General features: G+C 39.3%; 1 protein-coding gene across 1 annotated transcript in view; it reads right to left on the bottom strand.

Moving 5' to 3' along the window:
- Positions 1-456: 456 nt before the first annotated feature.
- psmb2 (proteasome 20S subunit beta 2) overlaps positions 457-16,453 on the bottom strand; it is a 29,395-nt gene continuing 13,398 nt past the window's right edge. The window contains exons 4-5 of the mRNA XM_055008787.1: positions 2,224-2,386; positions 457-593 (exon numbers count right to left, since the gene is read on the bottom strand). Of these exons, the coding sequence (XP_054864762.1) occupies positions 472-593; positions 2,224-2,386 (285 nt within the window). The 3' untranslated portion in view covers positions 457-471. The remainder of the gene's footprint in view (positions 594-2,223; positions 2,387-16,453) is intronic.

Raw genomic sequence — 16,453 nt, 5'->3', positions numbered from 1 at the left:
CATCTGAGTTTAAATGTTCACCTTGAACATTTAAACTCAGATGTTTTTCTGTGATTTGACGAGTTATTACTCAAAATATAATTTTAAAAATTTGCGAACTAACAGTAAACAGTCACATCCTACTTTCACTCTATAAAGTCAAACCTGTTCCAACAGTTAAACTCCAAAAAAATCTGTTTAAATAACAGAAATTCAGTTATTTATTCTGAACAAACGACTCAGAAACTGGTGTTTATGCCACCAATTACTGTGTACTTTTAAATACATTTGGTTGCAAAGGAAAAGTTAATTCCTCTAATTTAATATATTGTTGAAAATAATTTCTTTAGAAATGGTCTCAACTCAGAACAGCTGCTGGGTTCAGGTTTTAGTGGCGTCCAAACATCTGGTTCTAGAGGATCTTTTACAGCTCTGAGACGATGCTGCTGTCCTCAGCAATCAGAGGGACGTCATGTGGAAGTTTAAATATATTTAAAGATGGAAAAGGTTGAATAAATGAAGATAATGAAGATGAAACCGTCTGCTGATGGAAGCTGAACTCACCTCCTCGATGCATTTCTTCAGCAGATCCATGGCTTCGTCTCGGGTCAGATCTGCAGCAAAGAGCAGAAAATGGATTTATTTTGGACCAGTTTTATTCAGATCTGCAGCAAAGAGCAGAAAGTGGATTTATTTTGGACCAGTTTTATTCAGATCTGCAGCAAAGAGCAGAAAGTGGATTTATTTTGGACCAGTTTTATTCAGATCTGCAGCAAAGAGCAGGTTTAGACATTTCTAGATCATTCTGATTCATTCACAACCAGTTTTACAGCCAAATTCTGATTCATTTTGGACCAGTTTTAGTTATTTTAACCATTTTAAAATTTACATATGACCAGTTTTAATCAGCTCTGCAACAAAGAGCAGAAAAATGATTCACTTTGGACCAATTTTAATAATTGTAAGCATTATAAAATGTATTTATGACCAGTTTTAGTCATTTTCAACACTTCTGAACAATTTTTAATTAATTTTGGACCAGTTTTAGTCATTTTCATCAAATTTCATTTCATGTAAGACAAAATTTTCGGACTTATTTTTGTCAGTTTTAGACATCTGGATCAATTTTTTGTTTATTTTGGACCAGTTTTATTCAGATCTGTAACAATGAGGATAAAAATGTGAGTGATTAAATGAAAAATCAGATGAGATTTAAACAGATCAACGAAGAGATTCAGGGTCACAGTTCACATGTAAAGTCTCGTTTCTTCTCTAATCATTATTTCTGTGGCATGAAGTGAAATCATTGAATCTAACCAACCCTGTTCTGCAGCTCTGCACACCTTCATCCTCTTTATATTTATTTCTCAACTATTTCTGATTCACTTTGGACCAGTTTTAGTCATTTTCATCAAATTTCATTTCATTTAAGACTAAGAAGAAGTTATTTTGGTCAGTTTTAGACATCTCGACCAACTTGTAGTTAATTTTGGAACAGTTTTAGTCAGATATGCAATATAAAAATGATTCATTTTGGACCAGTTTTAATAATTGTAACCATTTTTAAATTCATTTATGACCAGTTTTTGTCATTTTGAACATTTCTAAACAATTTTTGATTCATTTTGGACCAGTTTTAGTAATTTTCTTCAAATTTAATTTCATTTCTGACTAAATTTACAGAATTATTTTTGTCAATTTTAGACATCTTGACCAATTTTTGATTCATTTATGACCAGTTTTAGTCATTTTAACCATTTTTAAATTCATTTATGACCAGTTTTAGTCATTTTCAACATTTATTCACAATTTTTTATTTCATGCTGGAACAGTTTAAGTCATTTTCATGAAATGTAATTTCATTTAAGACAAATTTTTCTGAGTTATTGTTGTCAGTTTCAGACATCTGGACCAATTTTGTTGTGAAATAATTGAATCTAACCAGCTCTGTCCTGCAGCTCTGCACACTTTCCTCCTCTTTATATTTGCACTAGTGTGTCACTAAGTTGTGTTTTTTTCTTTCTTTTCATTGTATTTTTATTCTTATTTTACTTCTTGTTCTACATTTGTCTATATATTTATCCCTATTTGTTTTATTTATGTTATTATCTCTAATTTCTTGTTTTTTACTCAGTTTCTTACATCATTGTTGCTCTGTCTGCTCTACGTGCCCTTTCTAATTGCCCCCTGGGGACAAAAAAAAGCTTTGTGAATGTGAATCATCAGACTGCGGAGGTTACTGACCTGGTCGGTAGTATCTGTCGAGGATGGACAGGGTGAGGAAGGCTCCGTATCCGTGGGCAGCGAACGGCGCCTTGGCCAGAGAGGACAGGTAGTCCATGTAGTAGAGCCCCGGGCCGTCGGAGTCATCGTAGCCGGCCAGCAGCAGGTTGACGTGGTACGGAGTCTGGAGACACAAAACAACAGCAAGATTCACGTTTAGAGCTGAAGCCACGCAGCAAGATTCATCAGAATTAATGTTAGAAAGAGCAACCAAACCACACCAAACCTCCTCAGTCAGCTCATTGTTTACCTACAGCAACGGCAGGATGTTTAGTGTGAAGTTCTACAGAGTCCATAGAGGTGGCTCCAGATTTATCACTCTTTAATGGACTTTTCCATCATTTCTAAGCCTCAGAACTTCATCAGTCCAGCAGATAGAACCATGACATTTAGGAGGAAAAACATATGAGTTCTGGGAAAAACTGAAACTAAAATCACCACAAAAATGGGCAAACTTACCATGAAAAAGTTCTAAAACTACCATAAAACAGGTGAAATTGCAACAAAAGCTCAAAATTGGCACAAAAAACATGCAAAATAACCACAAAAACAGTCAAAATTACCCTGAAATGTTCAAAATACCAGCAAAAACATGGAAAATTACCACAAAAAGGACAAAATATTACCATAAAACGGGTGAAATGGCGATAAAACTCAAATTTGGCCAAAAAACATTCAAAATAACCACAAATAGATGCAAAATCACCCAAAAAAACAGCCAATACTATCCTTAAAGGTTCAAATATGCCAGCGGGAACATGCCAAATCATCACCAAAAGAACTAAAATTACCACAAAACAGGTGAAATTGCAACAGAAACTCAAATTCGGCACAAAAATCTTATAAAATTACCCCATAAACAGTCAAAATTTCCCTGAAACGTTTAAATATGTCAGCAAAAACATGGAAAACCACCACAAAAACAGGCAAATTTACCATGAAAAAGGACTTAAACTACCATAAAACAGGTTAAATTGCAAAAAAAAACTCAAATTTGGCACAAAAAACACTCAAAATAACCACAATAATGGCCAAAATTACCACAAGACACAAAATCACCCCAAAAAGAGCCAAAACTACCCTGAAAGGTTGAAATACGCCAGGAAAACTCCTCCTAAATGTCATGTGTCTATCTGCTGGACTGATGAGGCTCAGAAATGATGGAAAAAGTCCATTAAAAAATGATTAATTCAGGATCTACCACCATGTTTGTTACTGGAGCTGACACCAATTATTGGCAATCAAAAAATAAGTCAGACAAGTGATATTTTGACCAAATACATCCTGTATTAAATCCTATAAATGAACAGTTTGTGACAGCAGAGAACCTGACAGTCATAATAAGGAATATCATCATGATTAGGATTTATTATTGGAACATGTGCAATAAAAACAGGAGTGATGATGTCAGAGTATCACATGATTGTTTTCTGTTGAGGCTAACTTAGCCGTTAGCTGTTAGCATAGCCTTAGCCGCTGTGAAAGCTACTGATTGGTGGAGATGTTGGAGGCTTAGCAGATTGTTTCTCTGCGGAGCGACTAAATTAATCTGACTTTAGAAACGTGATGGGGCCCATGATAGCGTTAGCTGCAGGCTAAGAGGCTAATGTCTGAGTGATAGCATTAGCATTAGCCTAGCACTGTTATTCCAGTGAAGCATTGGGGTGTTTCTACAGCCTAAACCTCCAAACTGAGCTCTGCTGATCCACCAGAGCTGCTACTGTCTGCTAATGGACTCATCTGTCTGTCAACAGCAGCTTTCACTGCTGATTGGCTGGTACTCATGATGTGCAACCAATCAGGAAGAGCGCTGTGGGCGGGACTTTGCTTTAGACAACAGAGAGGAAAAAGGAGCTCCTTTAACTTAATGATAACTGAGGAGGAGGGAGGAGGTGGAGGAGGAAGAAGAGGAGAAGATGGAGGAGGTGGAGGAGATGATGGAGGAGATGATGGAGGATGGAGGAGGAGGATGGAGGATGGGGGAGGAGATGGTGGAGGAGGATGGAGGTGATGGTGGAGGATGGTGGAGGAGATGATGGAGGTGATGGTGGAGGATGGTGGAGGAGATGATGGAGGATGGAGGAGATGGTGGAGGAGGATGGAGGAGGATGATGGAGGATGGAGGAGGAGGATGGAGGATGGGGGAGGAGATGGAGGAGGATGGAGGAGGTGGTCGTCTATGTCACATTTTTAGTGTGACACCTGCTGGTATTCATCTCTGTCACTCCTTCATCGCCTCCTTTTCCTCCTCCACCTCTACCTCCTCTTCCTCTTCCTTCACTTCCTGTACCTCTACCGCCTCCATCCTCCTCCATCCATCCTCCTCCTCCTCCATCTATCCTCCCTCCTCCTCCTCCATCCATCCTCATCCTCCCTCCTCCTCCTCCTCCATCCATTGTCCTCCATTCCTCCATCCTCCTCCTCCTCCATCCTCATCCTCCATCCTCCTCCTCCATCCTCCTCCTCCATCCTCCTCCTCCATCCTCATCCTCCCTCCTCCTCCTCCTCCATCCATTGTCCTCCATTCCTCCATCCTCCTCCTCCTCCATCCTCCTCCTCCATCCTCATCCTCCATCCTCCTCCTCCATCCTCCTCCTCCTCCATCTATCCTCCCTCCTCCTCCTCCATCCATCCTCATCCTCCCTCCTCCTCCTCCTCCATCCATTGTCCTCCATTCCTCCATCCTCCTCCTCCTCCATCCTCCTCCTCATCCTCATCCTCCATCCTCCTCCTCCATCCTCATCCTCCCTCCTCCTCCTCCTCCTCCTCCATCCATTGTCCTCCATTCCTCCATCCTCCTCCTCCTCCATCCTCATCCTCCATCCTCCTCCTCCATCCTCCTCCTCCTCCATCCATTGTCCTCCATTCCTCCATCCTCCTCCTCTTCCATCCTCATCCTCCATCCTCCTCCTCCATCCTCCTCCTCCATCCTCCTCCTCCTCCATCCATTGTCCTCCATTCCTCCATCCTCCTCCTCCTCCATCCTCCTCCTCCATCCTCCTCCTCCATCCTCCTCCATCCTCATCCTCCCTCCTCCTCCTCCTCCATCCATTGTCCTCCATTCCTCCATCCTCCTCCTCCTCCTCCTCCTCCTCCATCCTCCTCCTCCATCCTCCTCCTCCATCCTCCTCCTCCATCCTCCATCCTTCTCCTCCATCCTCCTCCTCCTCCATCCTTCTCCTCCATCCTCCTTCTCCTCCATCCTCCTCCCTCCTCCTCCTCCTCCATCATCCTCCCTCCTCCTCCTCCTCCATCCATTGTCCTCCATTCCTCCATCCTCCTCCTCCATCCTCCTCCTCCATCCTCCTCCTTCTCCATCCTCCTCCTCCTCCATCCTCCATCCTTCTCCTCCATCCTCCTCCTCCTCCATCCTCCTCCTCCATCCTTCTCCTCCATCCTCCTTCTCCTCCATCCTCCTCCCTCCTCCTCCTCCTCCATCATCCTCCCTCCTCCTCCTCCAGTAATGCCAGGGCTCATTAAAACTTCTGAAGCCTCCCCTCCAACCCCCTGCTCTTTTTAAATTACATCTTTACCGCTCGCAGCCTCTTCGTGTAAAAAATAAAACTTTCCCTCCTGGTTGTTGCCGGTTTCTCATTATATTAAATCCTCTGAAGCAGAAGGTGTTAGGATTTCAAAACAAGTTCTGCCCTAAATGTCTGACTGAATGAAGTTGTCGAGTGTTTCTGATTAAAATGCAACAAGAAAAACAGAAATTTTTCATTTTGTGTTCACACTTCTTCTTCTACTGTTTGTTCCAGCTAACGTGGTCTATAGCGCCACCTTCTGACAACATCATGCAGACTAGTTTACTCACTTCAACCATTAATGGACAAAAAATTACACAAACACAAATGAGACAAAAAAATTACAAAAGCATGAAACAAAATGACAAAAGTCAGACAAAAAAGACAAATAAACAACTAAAACTAGACTAAATATTCCAAAAACGAGACATAAAATGACAAAAGTGAGAAACAAAACGACAAAACACGAGAAAAAATGACAAAAAAACTGACAAAAACGAGAAACAAAACGACAAAAACATGAGACTGACAACAAAAGTCAGGCAAAAAATAGACAAAAACAACAAAAACAAGACAAAATATTAAAAAAAGACACAAAACGACAAAAAATGAGACAAATGACACAAGTGGCACACAAAAGGACACAAACAAGATACAAAAAACAAAAACACAAAACGACAAAAGACAAAAAAAAGACAAAAGCAACAAAAACGGACAAAATATAATAAAAAAACAAGACACAAAGCGACAAAAAAACAATGAACAAACTAGTATTTTACTTTGTGATCAAAACAACTTGTCATGGTCTAGAAGGTACTTTAAACAGTAAATGGTCTGTATTTATATAGAGCTTTACTGTACTGGAAACGATACGCAAAGCGCTTTACATTATACATCACATTCACACACTGATGGTGGATGCTGCCATGCTCGGCGCTAACCACGACCCATCAGGAGCAGTTAGGGGTTCGGTGTCTTGCTCAGGGACACCTGGACATGAACTCTCCAGGCCAGGGATCGAACCAGTAACCCTCCGGTTACAAGACGGCCACTCTACCACTGAGCCATGACGCCCCATAAATTAAATTTATATCCTTAAATTTATAGTTTTACTAATTTACAATCTGCAGTTAATGTCTTCTCAGGAATTTTTACACTTTGAGGGCCAGATTGGACCCTCTGGTGGACCACTTTTGGTCCACGGGCCACATGTTGGACATCCCTGGTGTGGAGTGTTTGTGAATAAAATGCACCAAGAAAAGCAGAAGTATTTCACTGTGTGCAGGGAGGTGAAAGTGATTCAGTGTTGAGCTACACCTGCCCTCTGGTTCTGCTGATTCCTGATGGCGTCGGCACCGTTTGCCACCAGGGCGTCGCCGCTCGCTGCCTCCCCGCGGAGCAGCTCCGGCGTGGGGGTGTGTTAACCACCAACACACACAAACACATGCCAAGTGAGAAGTGTTTGTTAGAGTGGCAACGGGCGTGAATCTCAGGGTGAAGATGATCTAAATGTGTGTGCGCTCCACCTCCATCCCCAGTGGCGTCACCCCCCACCCACCACACAGCTGCCTCTCCGCTACACTAACAACACAACGGCCTGGCACCAAAATAACCCGCCACCTCCGAGGGAACCTTGTTAACCCCGCCACCTGAACTCACACCCAGGTTCACATGCAAACAATGCATCATATGTCTTAGTTCTCCCCCGCAGTGACTCCTCACAGCCAAACAAAGCTTCACCTGCAGATCCACACCAGAAAAAACACACAAACAGTTCAGGTAGAGGTTTACTCACTTCTACAGGGAATGGAAACAAGGCAGACAGACACAGGACATTTTAGGATGGATTTTAGGACCACAATTGACTTCTGGTAAAATAAAATAGAATAAAATAAAATAAAATAAAATAAAATAAAATAAAATAAAATAAAATAAATAAATAAATAAATAAATAAATAAATAAATAAATAAATAAATAAATAAATAAATAAATAAATAAATGTAAGTAAAACATCTTAAAAAAAAAAAAAGGAAAATCACAACAAAAACAGCCAAAATTACCACAAAGACACAAAATCACTCCCACAAGAGCCAAAATCATCCTGAAAGGTTCACATATGCCACAAAAACACACAAAATCATGACAAAAAGTACCAAAATTACCACAAAACAGGTGAAATTGTGGAAAAAAAAATTTAATTTTGGCACAAAAAAAATGCACTTTAACCACAAAAACGGCCTCCATCTGGGGCTGGAGGAACAGTTTAGGTCCAGATCCAACAATCTGGAGGATTTCAGGGCTGATACTGAACACTAGTAATCAGGGAAATGATTAATACCTGATATTTATCATTAATAATAATAATAGTTTATTCATATAGCAGCCTCAAAACATGCCAACTAATGCTTGTAAAATCTAAATTTAAAGAACTGAAGACGTCACGCTGAAGACCTAGGCAGCTAAAATTAAAGCTAGAGAGAACACATAAAACCAGAAAAGTCCTCCCCCAAGGCTTCTCATTCCCCCACGTCAGAAATGCAGCATTTATTTATTAGTTATTGATGATCAGAAATACCAGCATCATAGAATGTGTCCCTTTAATATAGATGAACCCACAAAGTTTGTGCTTGTTATAAAGAGCTGCTATGATTTGCTGGCTGAAATGTGGACGAAAACCATCTTGGTAACAGAGCTCGATTACTTCCAGCAGGAGTTCAAACCCTGACAACAGAGTTTGGTTACACATCTGCTAAATTAAAAACAACCGTGGAGTTTGTTAGCCAGAGGTTAAATGATGTGGAGCTTTGGTCTGAGCCACCATCCTAACTGTGCAGATGGTGGAGGATCTTCAGGCTCTGGTTGGTCTGAAATCACTACAACTACGAAGCTGCACTGAGACAACAACATGTGGTTCACTGCTGCAGTTTTCAATTGAGTTCTGCTCATGCAACAGCTGCATTCATTCGCTCACACCAACAACATACAGTAGAAACGTGTGCACAGCTACAACTCTGAGCATCACTGGTCGATATCTACATTAGCAACAGAGGAGGTTACGTCAGAGGACACTCTGCTGTTTACTGTCGGATCATTAAAGGTTTGTGTGTGTCTGCTGGTGATCTGTCATGTTCTATCACTTTTATTTCCCAAGAACACCCACATTGTAAAGCATTGTTTGCTACAGTTTGCAGCTGCTAGCCACTTGCCTAGTCGCTGTGCTGTAATTTCAAGACAAAGAAAACACATCATGTGACATTTTTAGCTTGAAATTAATCAATTTCCTGCCACCTTGCTGGTTAAGCAATCAGAGGAGATGCAGCGTTAATTAATCGGCAGGTTTGGATACCACAGAACAGAACCGGGCGAGTTGGTTCCACCTATCTCCAGCATTTAAAGCTACGCTAAGCTAACCAGCTTCTAGCATTAGCTTCATATTAGCCATGTTCACGTGATGCATTTTGAATCATTGCATTAGAAAAATATAAAGGAAACGACAAAATTGGAATCTTGCAAATAGTTTTTTGGATTTGAAGGTTTTTACATTTTTTGAAAAATGAGTTAATGAACTGCGTTACAAAGTAAGGCTTTTGGTTGATCTATAGCTGCTTTATTTCACATTTTTTATTTTATTTATTGTTTTTGATGCTCTGTACTTTAGCTGTTGCTCCTCTGTTTTAACAATTTATTACTTTTATCATTATCGTTTCATTATTGTAGTAAAGCTCTTTGTGTATCTGTGAAAGGTGTATATAAACAAACTTTATTTACTTGACCGCTCCTGGGGGGCGCTCCTGAGTGTGCGACCCCGCAGTCTGTTGCTCGCAGCAAGTGTGCTTTTTTAAACGTTTTTATGTCCGTTTTTTTATGACCCATGGTGTGTACTTTCGTGAGTGAGTGGTGGAACTGTCAATGTTCAGGATGTGGGCAAAAAAAGCCGAGATTTACGCACTGTTAGGCGTAATTTTTCTCTTTTGTGACTGCTGTCATGCCGGGGAGCCTGAGGTCTGCTCTCGTGTCACTTACAGCCGTGACTTTCTCCTATCTATACGGACATCTACAACTGAAATCAGAGCACCAAACATCCCTATGGAGCTCTGTAGACCAGAAGAAAGGACTAAACGCCGAAAAAGAGGAAGGAGAGGCGGCTTCCGCTGAAGATTAAAAAGTCTTCGGCTGGACTATCGCCGTAAGCTTCCGCCTCTCCCCTCTGTCCTGCTGTCAAACGTCCAGTCCATCAGGAATAAGATGGATGAGTTGGAGACTCACGCAAAGTTCAGAAGGGAATTTATGGACACTTGCGTGCTTGCTTTCACTGAAACGTGGCTGTCGGAAGGGGATCAAGACTCGGACCTAAGTCTAACTGGATTCGGAAGCCCCATCCGTCTGGACCGGGACCCGGAGGCAACTGGGAAGAGCCAAGGAGGAGGTGTGTGCTTTTACGTAAACCAGAAGTACTGTAACACTGTGGTGATTCGGGAGACAGTATGCACTGCTGACATCGAACTATTGGCAATTTCTCTACGCCCTTTCTACCTTCCTCGAGAATTCCAGCAGCTTTTTTATGTACTTGTATATATTCATCCGCGTGCAAATGTGACAGTGGCTTCTCAGCTGATCGCTGACGTCACACATAAACTGGACACAGTGAGCCCAGAGTCGCCAAAATTCATTATGGGTGACTTTAATCAGTGTACTCTGGCCAAAACGCTCAGGACCTATGAGCAGTACGTTAAGTGTCCAACCACACACAGGAACACTTCACTTGACCTCTGTTATGGCTCTACACCAGGAGCATATAAAGCAATGTCTCTGCCCTCCTTTGGTGCATCTTATCATAACAGTGTGTACTTAGTCCCTGTGTATGAGCCGTCCTTCACACGTTTGGAAAGGGAAGAGAGGACGGTCAAAGTCTGGACTGAGGACAACATAGCCAGTCTCCAGGCCTCTTTAGAGTGCACTGACTGGGACTGTTTCTTTAATGTGTGTGACAACATGGATGAACTGACAGATACTATCTCTTCCTGTATCCCTTTCTGTACAGACTCTGAAATTCAGACTAAAAAAGTGATTATGTATCCTAATAACAAACCATGGATAACAAAGGAACTTAAATCTGTCATCAACAAAAAGAAACGAATATTTTTCTCGGGTGATCTTTTAGAAAGAAAGGCCGTCTCAAGGGAAGTTAAAAATGAAATAAAGAAAGCAAAAATGAATTATAGAAATAAGATTGAAAATCAGTATGCTAAGGGTGACCTTAGAGCAGCCTGGAAGGGCATTAAATCCATGGCATCCATCAACCATTCGGACTGTGAGCCCAAACAGATCATCAGTATAAATAGTATAAATGACAGGGATCTCCCTAATGCTTTTAACTCATTCTTTAGTAGGTTTGAGAAGACTGACCTGTATGAAAATTGTTCAAACCTCAAAAAGGTTCTTGAACATAATAAGATAAATGACCTGGTGATAGCTCAGGAAAGTGTCACCAAACACCTAAGAAAGGTGAATGTCCATAAAGCTGCTGGCCCTGATTCCATCTGTGGCAGAACATTGTACAACTGTGCTGAACAGCTCAGTGGGGTCTTCACACAACTGTTTCAATTGTGTCTAAACAGTGGATATCTCCCTAAATTGTGGAAAACCTCCAACATCATTCCCCTGCCTAAATGTAAACAGCCTAGAGAACTGAATGAATTCAGGCCCATAGCTCTCACATCTCTTGTGATGAAAAACTTTGAGAAAATCCTAAAAGAAACGATTCTTGGCCTTATTGATGGCAAGCTGGATCCTTTGCAGTTTGCATATCAGGCAGGAAAAGGAGTGGATGATGCCAAGATTTTTATTTTGGATAAAATTTATGAACATTTAGAGGAACCCTGGTCCCATGTCAGAATTTTATTCATTGATTTTTCTTCTGCTTTTAATAAGATGCAACCATACATATATATATATATATATATATATATATATATATATATATATATATATATATATATATATATATATATATATATATATATATATCTGACTGTGTCACCTCCAGCACTGCTTCACCCCAGGGCTGTGTTCTCTTGCCCTTGCTGTACATCATGTATACAGACGCCTGCAGAACCAGTCAGGAGGGCAGGTACCTGGTCAAGTTTTCAGATGACAGTGTTCTGTTGTCCCTTCTACAGGGCTCTGAATCAGGGCATGGCAGAGCCCTGTCTCATTTTATCACTTGGTGCGAAGACAATTATCTTGATCTTAACGTTACAAAAACAAAAGACATAATAATTGACTTCAGGAAAAAACCTGCAAAACAGGAAGTCAGCATCATAAACAAAGAAGAGGTCGAAATCATAGACACGTACAGATACTTGGGCACAATATTCGACTCCGACCTCAGGTTTGACAAAAACATGGAGGTCATTGCAAAAAAAGGCCAACAATGTATTTACCTGCTGCGGAAACTGAACTCTTGTATCTAAACCCATTTCATCTGTCTTTTATCGTTCTTTTATTGAGAGTCTTTTAACCTTTTCTTTTATATCATGGTTTCATGGGCTGTCAGTAAAAAACAAAAACACGTTGTCCAGCATAGTTGGGACTTGTGCTAGAGTCATGGATGTGCAGACTACTGACCTACACTCTCTATGGAGCAGGCAGGTGCTCCACAAAGCTAAGAGCATTATTGCACACTCTGACCATGTACTGACACACAGGTTTGTGTTGATGCCCTCTGGGAGGCGCTATCTCACTCCATCTCTTTTATTCCTTCCGCCATTAGGCTTTTAAATGACAGTGACCGTGTTGCTTTGTAGTTCTACATGTAGTTTTAAATGTAGTGAGGTATATATTGATACTGTTGCACTTTATTGCTGAACCCTGACTATTGACAGATCCAAGTCAAATGTATGTGGAATGTGTGTTTCATGTCCTGTCCTGCTGCGACCCATGTCTGCAAACTGAATTGCCCCTAGGGGATAAATAAAGTTTTCTGAATCTGAATCTAACCCTCGTGTCGTCCTGCGGGTCAAATTGACCCATTTAAAGTTTGAAAATGTAGGGGGAAAAAAAAGTATTTTCACAGAGAAACTTCTGATGTCCACATTTTCAGTGTTTTTGGAAAATTGTTGAACATTTTTTGCTGGAAAAAAATGTTAAAAATGTTTCTTAACAACATTCACAAAAAAAATATCAACCAAAATCCAACGAATTTCATTGGCTTTTGGTTGATTTTTTTGTGAATGATGTTAAAGAAAATATTACAAGTTTTACTGATACATATGAAATCACTTTAGATATTTTTAGGATTTTTTTTTGGAGGATTTTTACTCATTTTTTGGAAATATTTACAAGAATTTTCTTTCTCCAAATTTGCGGGATTTTTTACACAAGCACACAAAATTTTTAAGGGAAACTTAAGGAATTATTGGAATTTTCTTCCTGAAAGTTTTGCAAATTTTCAGAAATTTGGGGAATGTTTTTGCTGAATTTTTGGATTTTTTCAGACAAGGAAACAATATTTTTTGGTGCCCATAAATGAGGACAACAGGAGGGTTAATGAAAGACAGGAACACGTTTTCCTAACATGTTCTAACTTAGCAAATCTTCACCTCACAGGACTGATCAGCTGTTTCCAAACACAATCAATCATGACTGACAACAGAAAAGAACAATCAGTGTGATCTCTGATCAGAAACTTCTGTTTTTCTTGTTTTTTGTTTCTTCTTTGAGGTTTTCTTCACCAGGTTTACTTTCTGTCTGCTTCTATCCCATTTACTCCAAGCATCGACACCTCCTGATGACTCTCAGCTGCAAAATTTATTCACTTCACAGAAAATGACATTTCAGAAGTTTGCTTGACAATTCCACAGAAACACGCCTTCATTTATGAGCCGCATCAATGTTCTAATTTAACATTCGGCACCAAAGCTAAATGTCGAACTGCTGTCGGTGAAAAAGCAGCTTTAGTTGTGACTCAAATTAAGGTCAGGCTGCTGAAAATCCTCCCAAACTCGTCCCTAAACTGGTGTTGGTTCCAGCTCCCCTCCTTCCTGTTGTGCACCTGCCCCGGGGCGTGTTCCCTTTATTGGCATTTCTCCTCAATCTGCTGTATTAATTGTTCATCTGTGCAGGAGCTGGGGAGCCTCCTGCAATATGGCGCCAGTAATTATTTGTGCCCATTGTGTGCCCGAGCTGGAAAATATTTTACAAACCCATATGGGGCGACGCTGTGGATCGGCGGCAGCAGCGAGGCTAACTGTTGCTAACAGGAAACTCTAAAAATAAAGAAGAAACAGAAACCGTTCTCCAACCTGATGTAAACTAAAACCAGCGGAAACAAGAACAGCTTCCTCTCCACTAACATCACCCTAATAAACAGCTGATTCCTCCACACACTGGGACAAAATCCCAATGTATATGTTCATTATTACTGCACTAACAACAATATTCTCTGCTTTTTGCACCATATTATTATCATCATTATATAATATATGGTGCTTTTTGCACCATATATATATATATATATATATATATATATATATATATATATATATATATATATATATATATATATATATATATATATATATATATATATGAATATGAGATTACTATTATTACTTTCTTTAATATAAAAAATAATATTTGTATTTTTCTGTTCTTTTTTCTAGCTATTTTTATTTTCTTTCCTTATTCCTAGATTGACACCAACAAAAAAACCCCAAAACTCTTTAATTCTTTTTTGAATTTAATTTTATTCTTTAATTTAATGTTTTCTCTTCTACAGTTATTTTATCATTCTTTCGTTGTTCCTAGATTGACACCAACAGCTGAAACCTAATTCCTTTCTAAATGTAATTAAATTTTTTCTGTTCTTTTTTCTATAGTTATTTTTCTCTTTCCTTGTTGCTAGATTGACAGATTAACAGCCTAAACCTAATTCTCTGTACGTTGTGTTCACATTCAGCCATTAACTCTGGTTCTGAAGACCGTGAGGCTTCCAGATCCACATCTAAAAATCAAATGTCATATTTATAAGCCAGAGTTTTGCTGCATCATTTTCCCCTCCACCTGTCTGCTAATACAACCAGTCTTTGGAACATATCTGAACACACGGAGCTGGAGAGCAAAGCGAGCAGATGCAGAGTTTTTATGCCCCTAGAACTTGTTGTTGTGCTGGAGTTTCATGCGTATCGTTCCTGATCTGCATGCAGCAGAGCGCAGGCCTCAGGTGATTATGCTCACCGCTAGCTTCTTTTTTCCCGTCTTTGTCTCGTCTGTAAAGCTGGAGTGAAAGCAGGACTCCAGAGGTTAGCGGAGTTGTTTTTGTGGACGTCGGGCTGCGAGTCTCTTTTGCTCGCTGTGCTCCATGCTCTGCTGGCTGCAGCTAACTACACCTCCCCGAGGTCTGCAGCCACCGGGGAGCACAGCTCAGACTCAAGGATGTCATTTATCCTGCAGGAGTAAGGCCATCAGAATTAACCATATACCACTGATTAATTTATCAGCCTGCGCTTTTAACCCAAGGCTCTGGACATGGCAGCACATTACAGACAGATAGGGTTTTTGTTTGGGGTAAGAAGATGATTTCAGGATGGGAGGAAAAAAAGTATTTTACAAAAAAAAAAAAAAAGCCATTTAATGTACAAAAGCAGATCATTATCTCGTCTGTGTAGTGATTTAATCAGATTAATTAAAATTAATTCCAACATATGCAGCTACTTTCTCAGACAGTAACTGAATGCAGGCATTTTTCAGCTAATCTACATTTTATTTTGTTTATTTTATCCACAATATATTTATTACGATACATTCCTAGGGAAGCCTTTAACTGCAAAGATGCCTGCTTTATTATCATTATTATTATTATGTAAACCATGTACAGCTGGAATGATTAGCTAAGTGAGAATTAAATTAATGTTTGTATTAAATAAATTGCAAAAAAAAAATACGTATATTAAGAATTGGAAAATAGAAAACATGTTTGTTAAATTACAGATATCTGGTAAAATCAGAAAATAAAGTATTAATTTACAAGCTAACTGTGAATAAACAGGTCTAGTCTGTACATAACTGCCCCTTTAAAATATTAATATATTTTTTTGTTTCACTGTGAAATTACGCAATAGTTTTTACAATAAATAATTCAAAAACAAATTTATAGATGTTTGTTGTTATTTAAAAGAAAGTTTAGTATATTAAGGATGGAAAAAATAATAAATATGCCTTAATATTGTTGTTTTATACATTTTTCCTGTTTGTTAAATTACAGATATCTAGTAAAAACAGAAATTATAGTATTAATTTACAAGGTAGCTGTGAAAAAACACTTCTCATCTGTATATAACAGCATTTTTAACTAATTGCGATCTTTATTTTTTACAGCGTTTGACTGAAATTACACAACTATTTTGATAATAAAAAAAATAAACACCAAATTTACAGACGTTTGTTGTTGTTTAAAAGAGAATTTGGTGTATTAAGGATGGAAAAACGGTAAATAATTTGCCTTTTTTTTTGTTTCCGAATGTGAAAATTTGATGTTTTTCTGAATATAATCTGATATTTCTGAATGTTTTCAGCTGCTGGTCGTTTTTTGTTTGCTTTCTTTTTAATACTTGCTGATATTTAAGCCTTCAACTACAAAAAATCCTGCTTTATTATTATCATTATT

The sequence above is a fragment of the Amphiprion ocellaris genome, unplaced genomic scaffold (assembly GCF_022539595.1).
Source record: "Amphiprion ocellaris isolate individual 3 ecotype Okinawa unplaced genomic scaffold, ASM2253959v1 Aocel_unscaffolded201, whole genome shotgun sequence".
In the NCBI taxonomy this organism is placed as follows: Eukaryota; Metazoa; Chordata; class Actinopteri; family Pomacentridae; genus Amphiprion; species Amphiprion ocellaris.
Note: the sequence above shows the minus strand (reverse complement) of the source record. Positions and strands in the feature narration are given on the sequence as shown.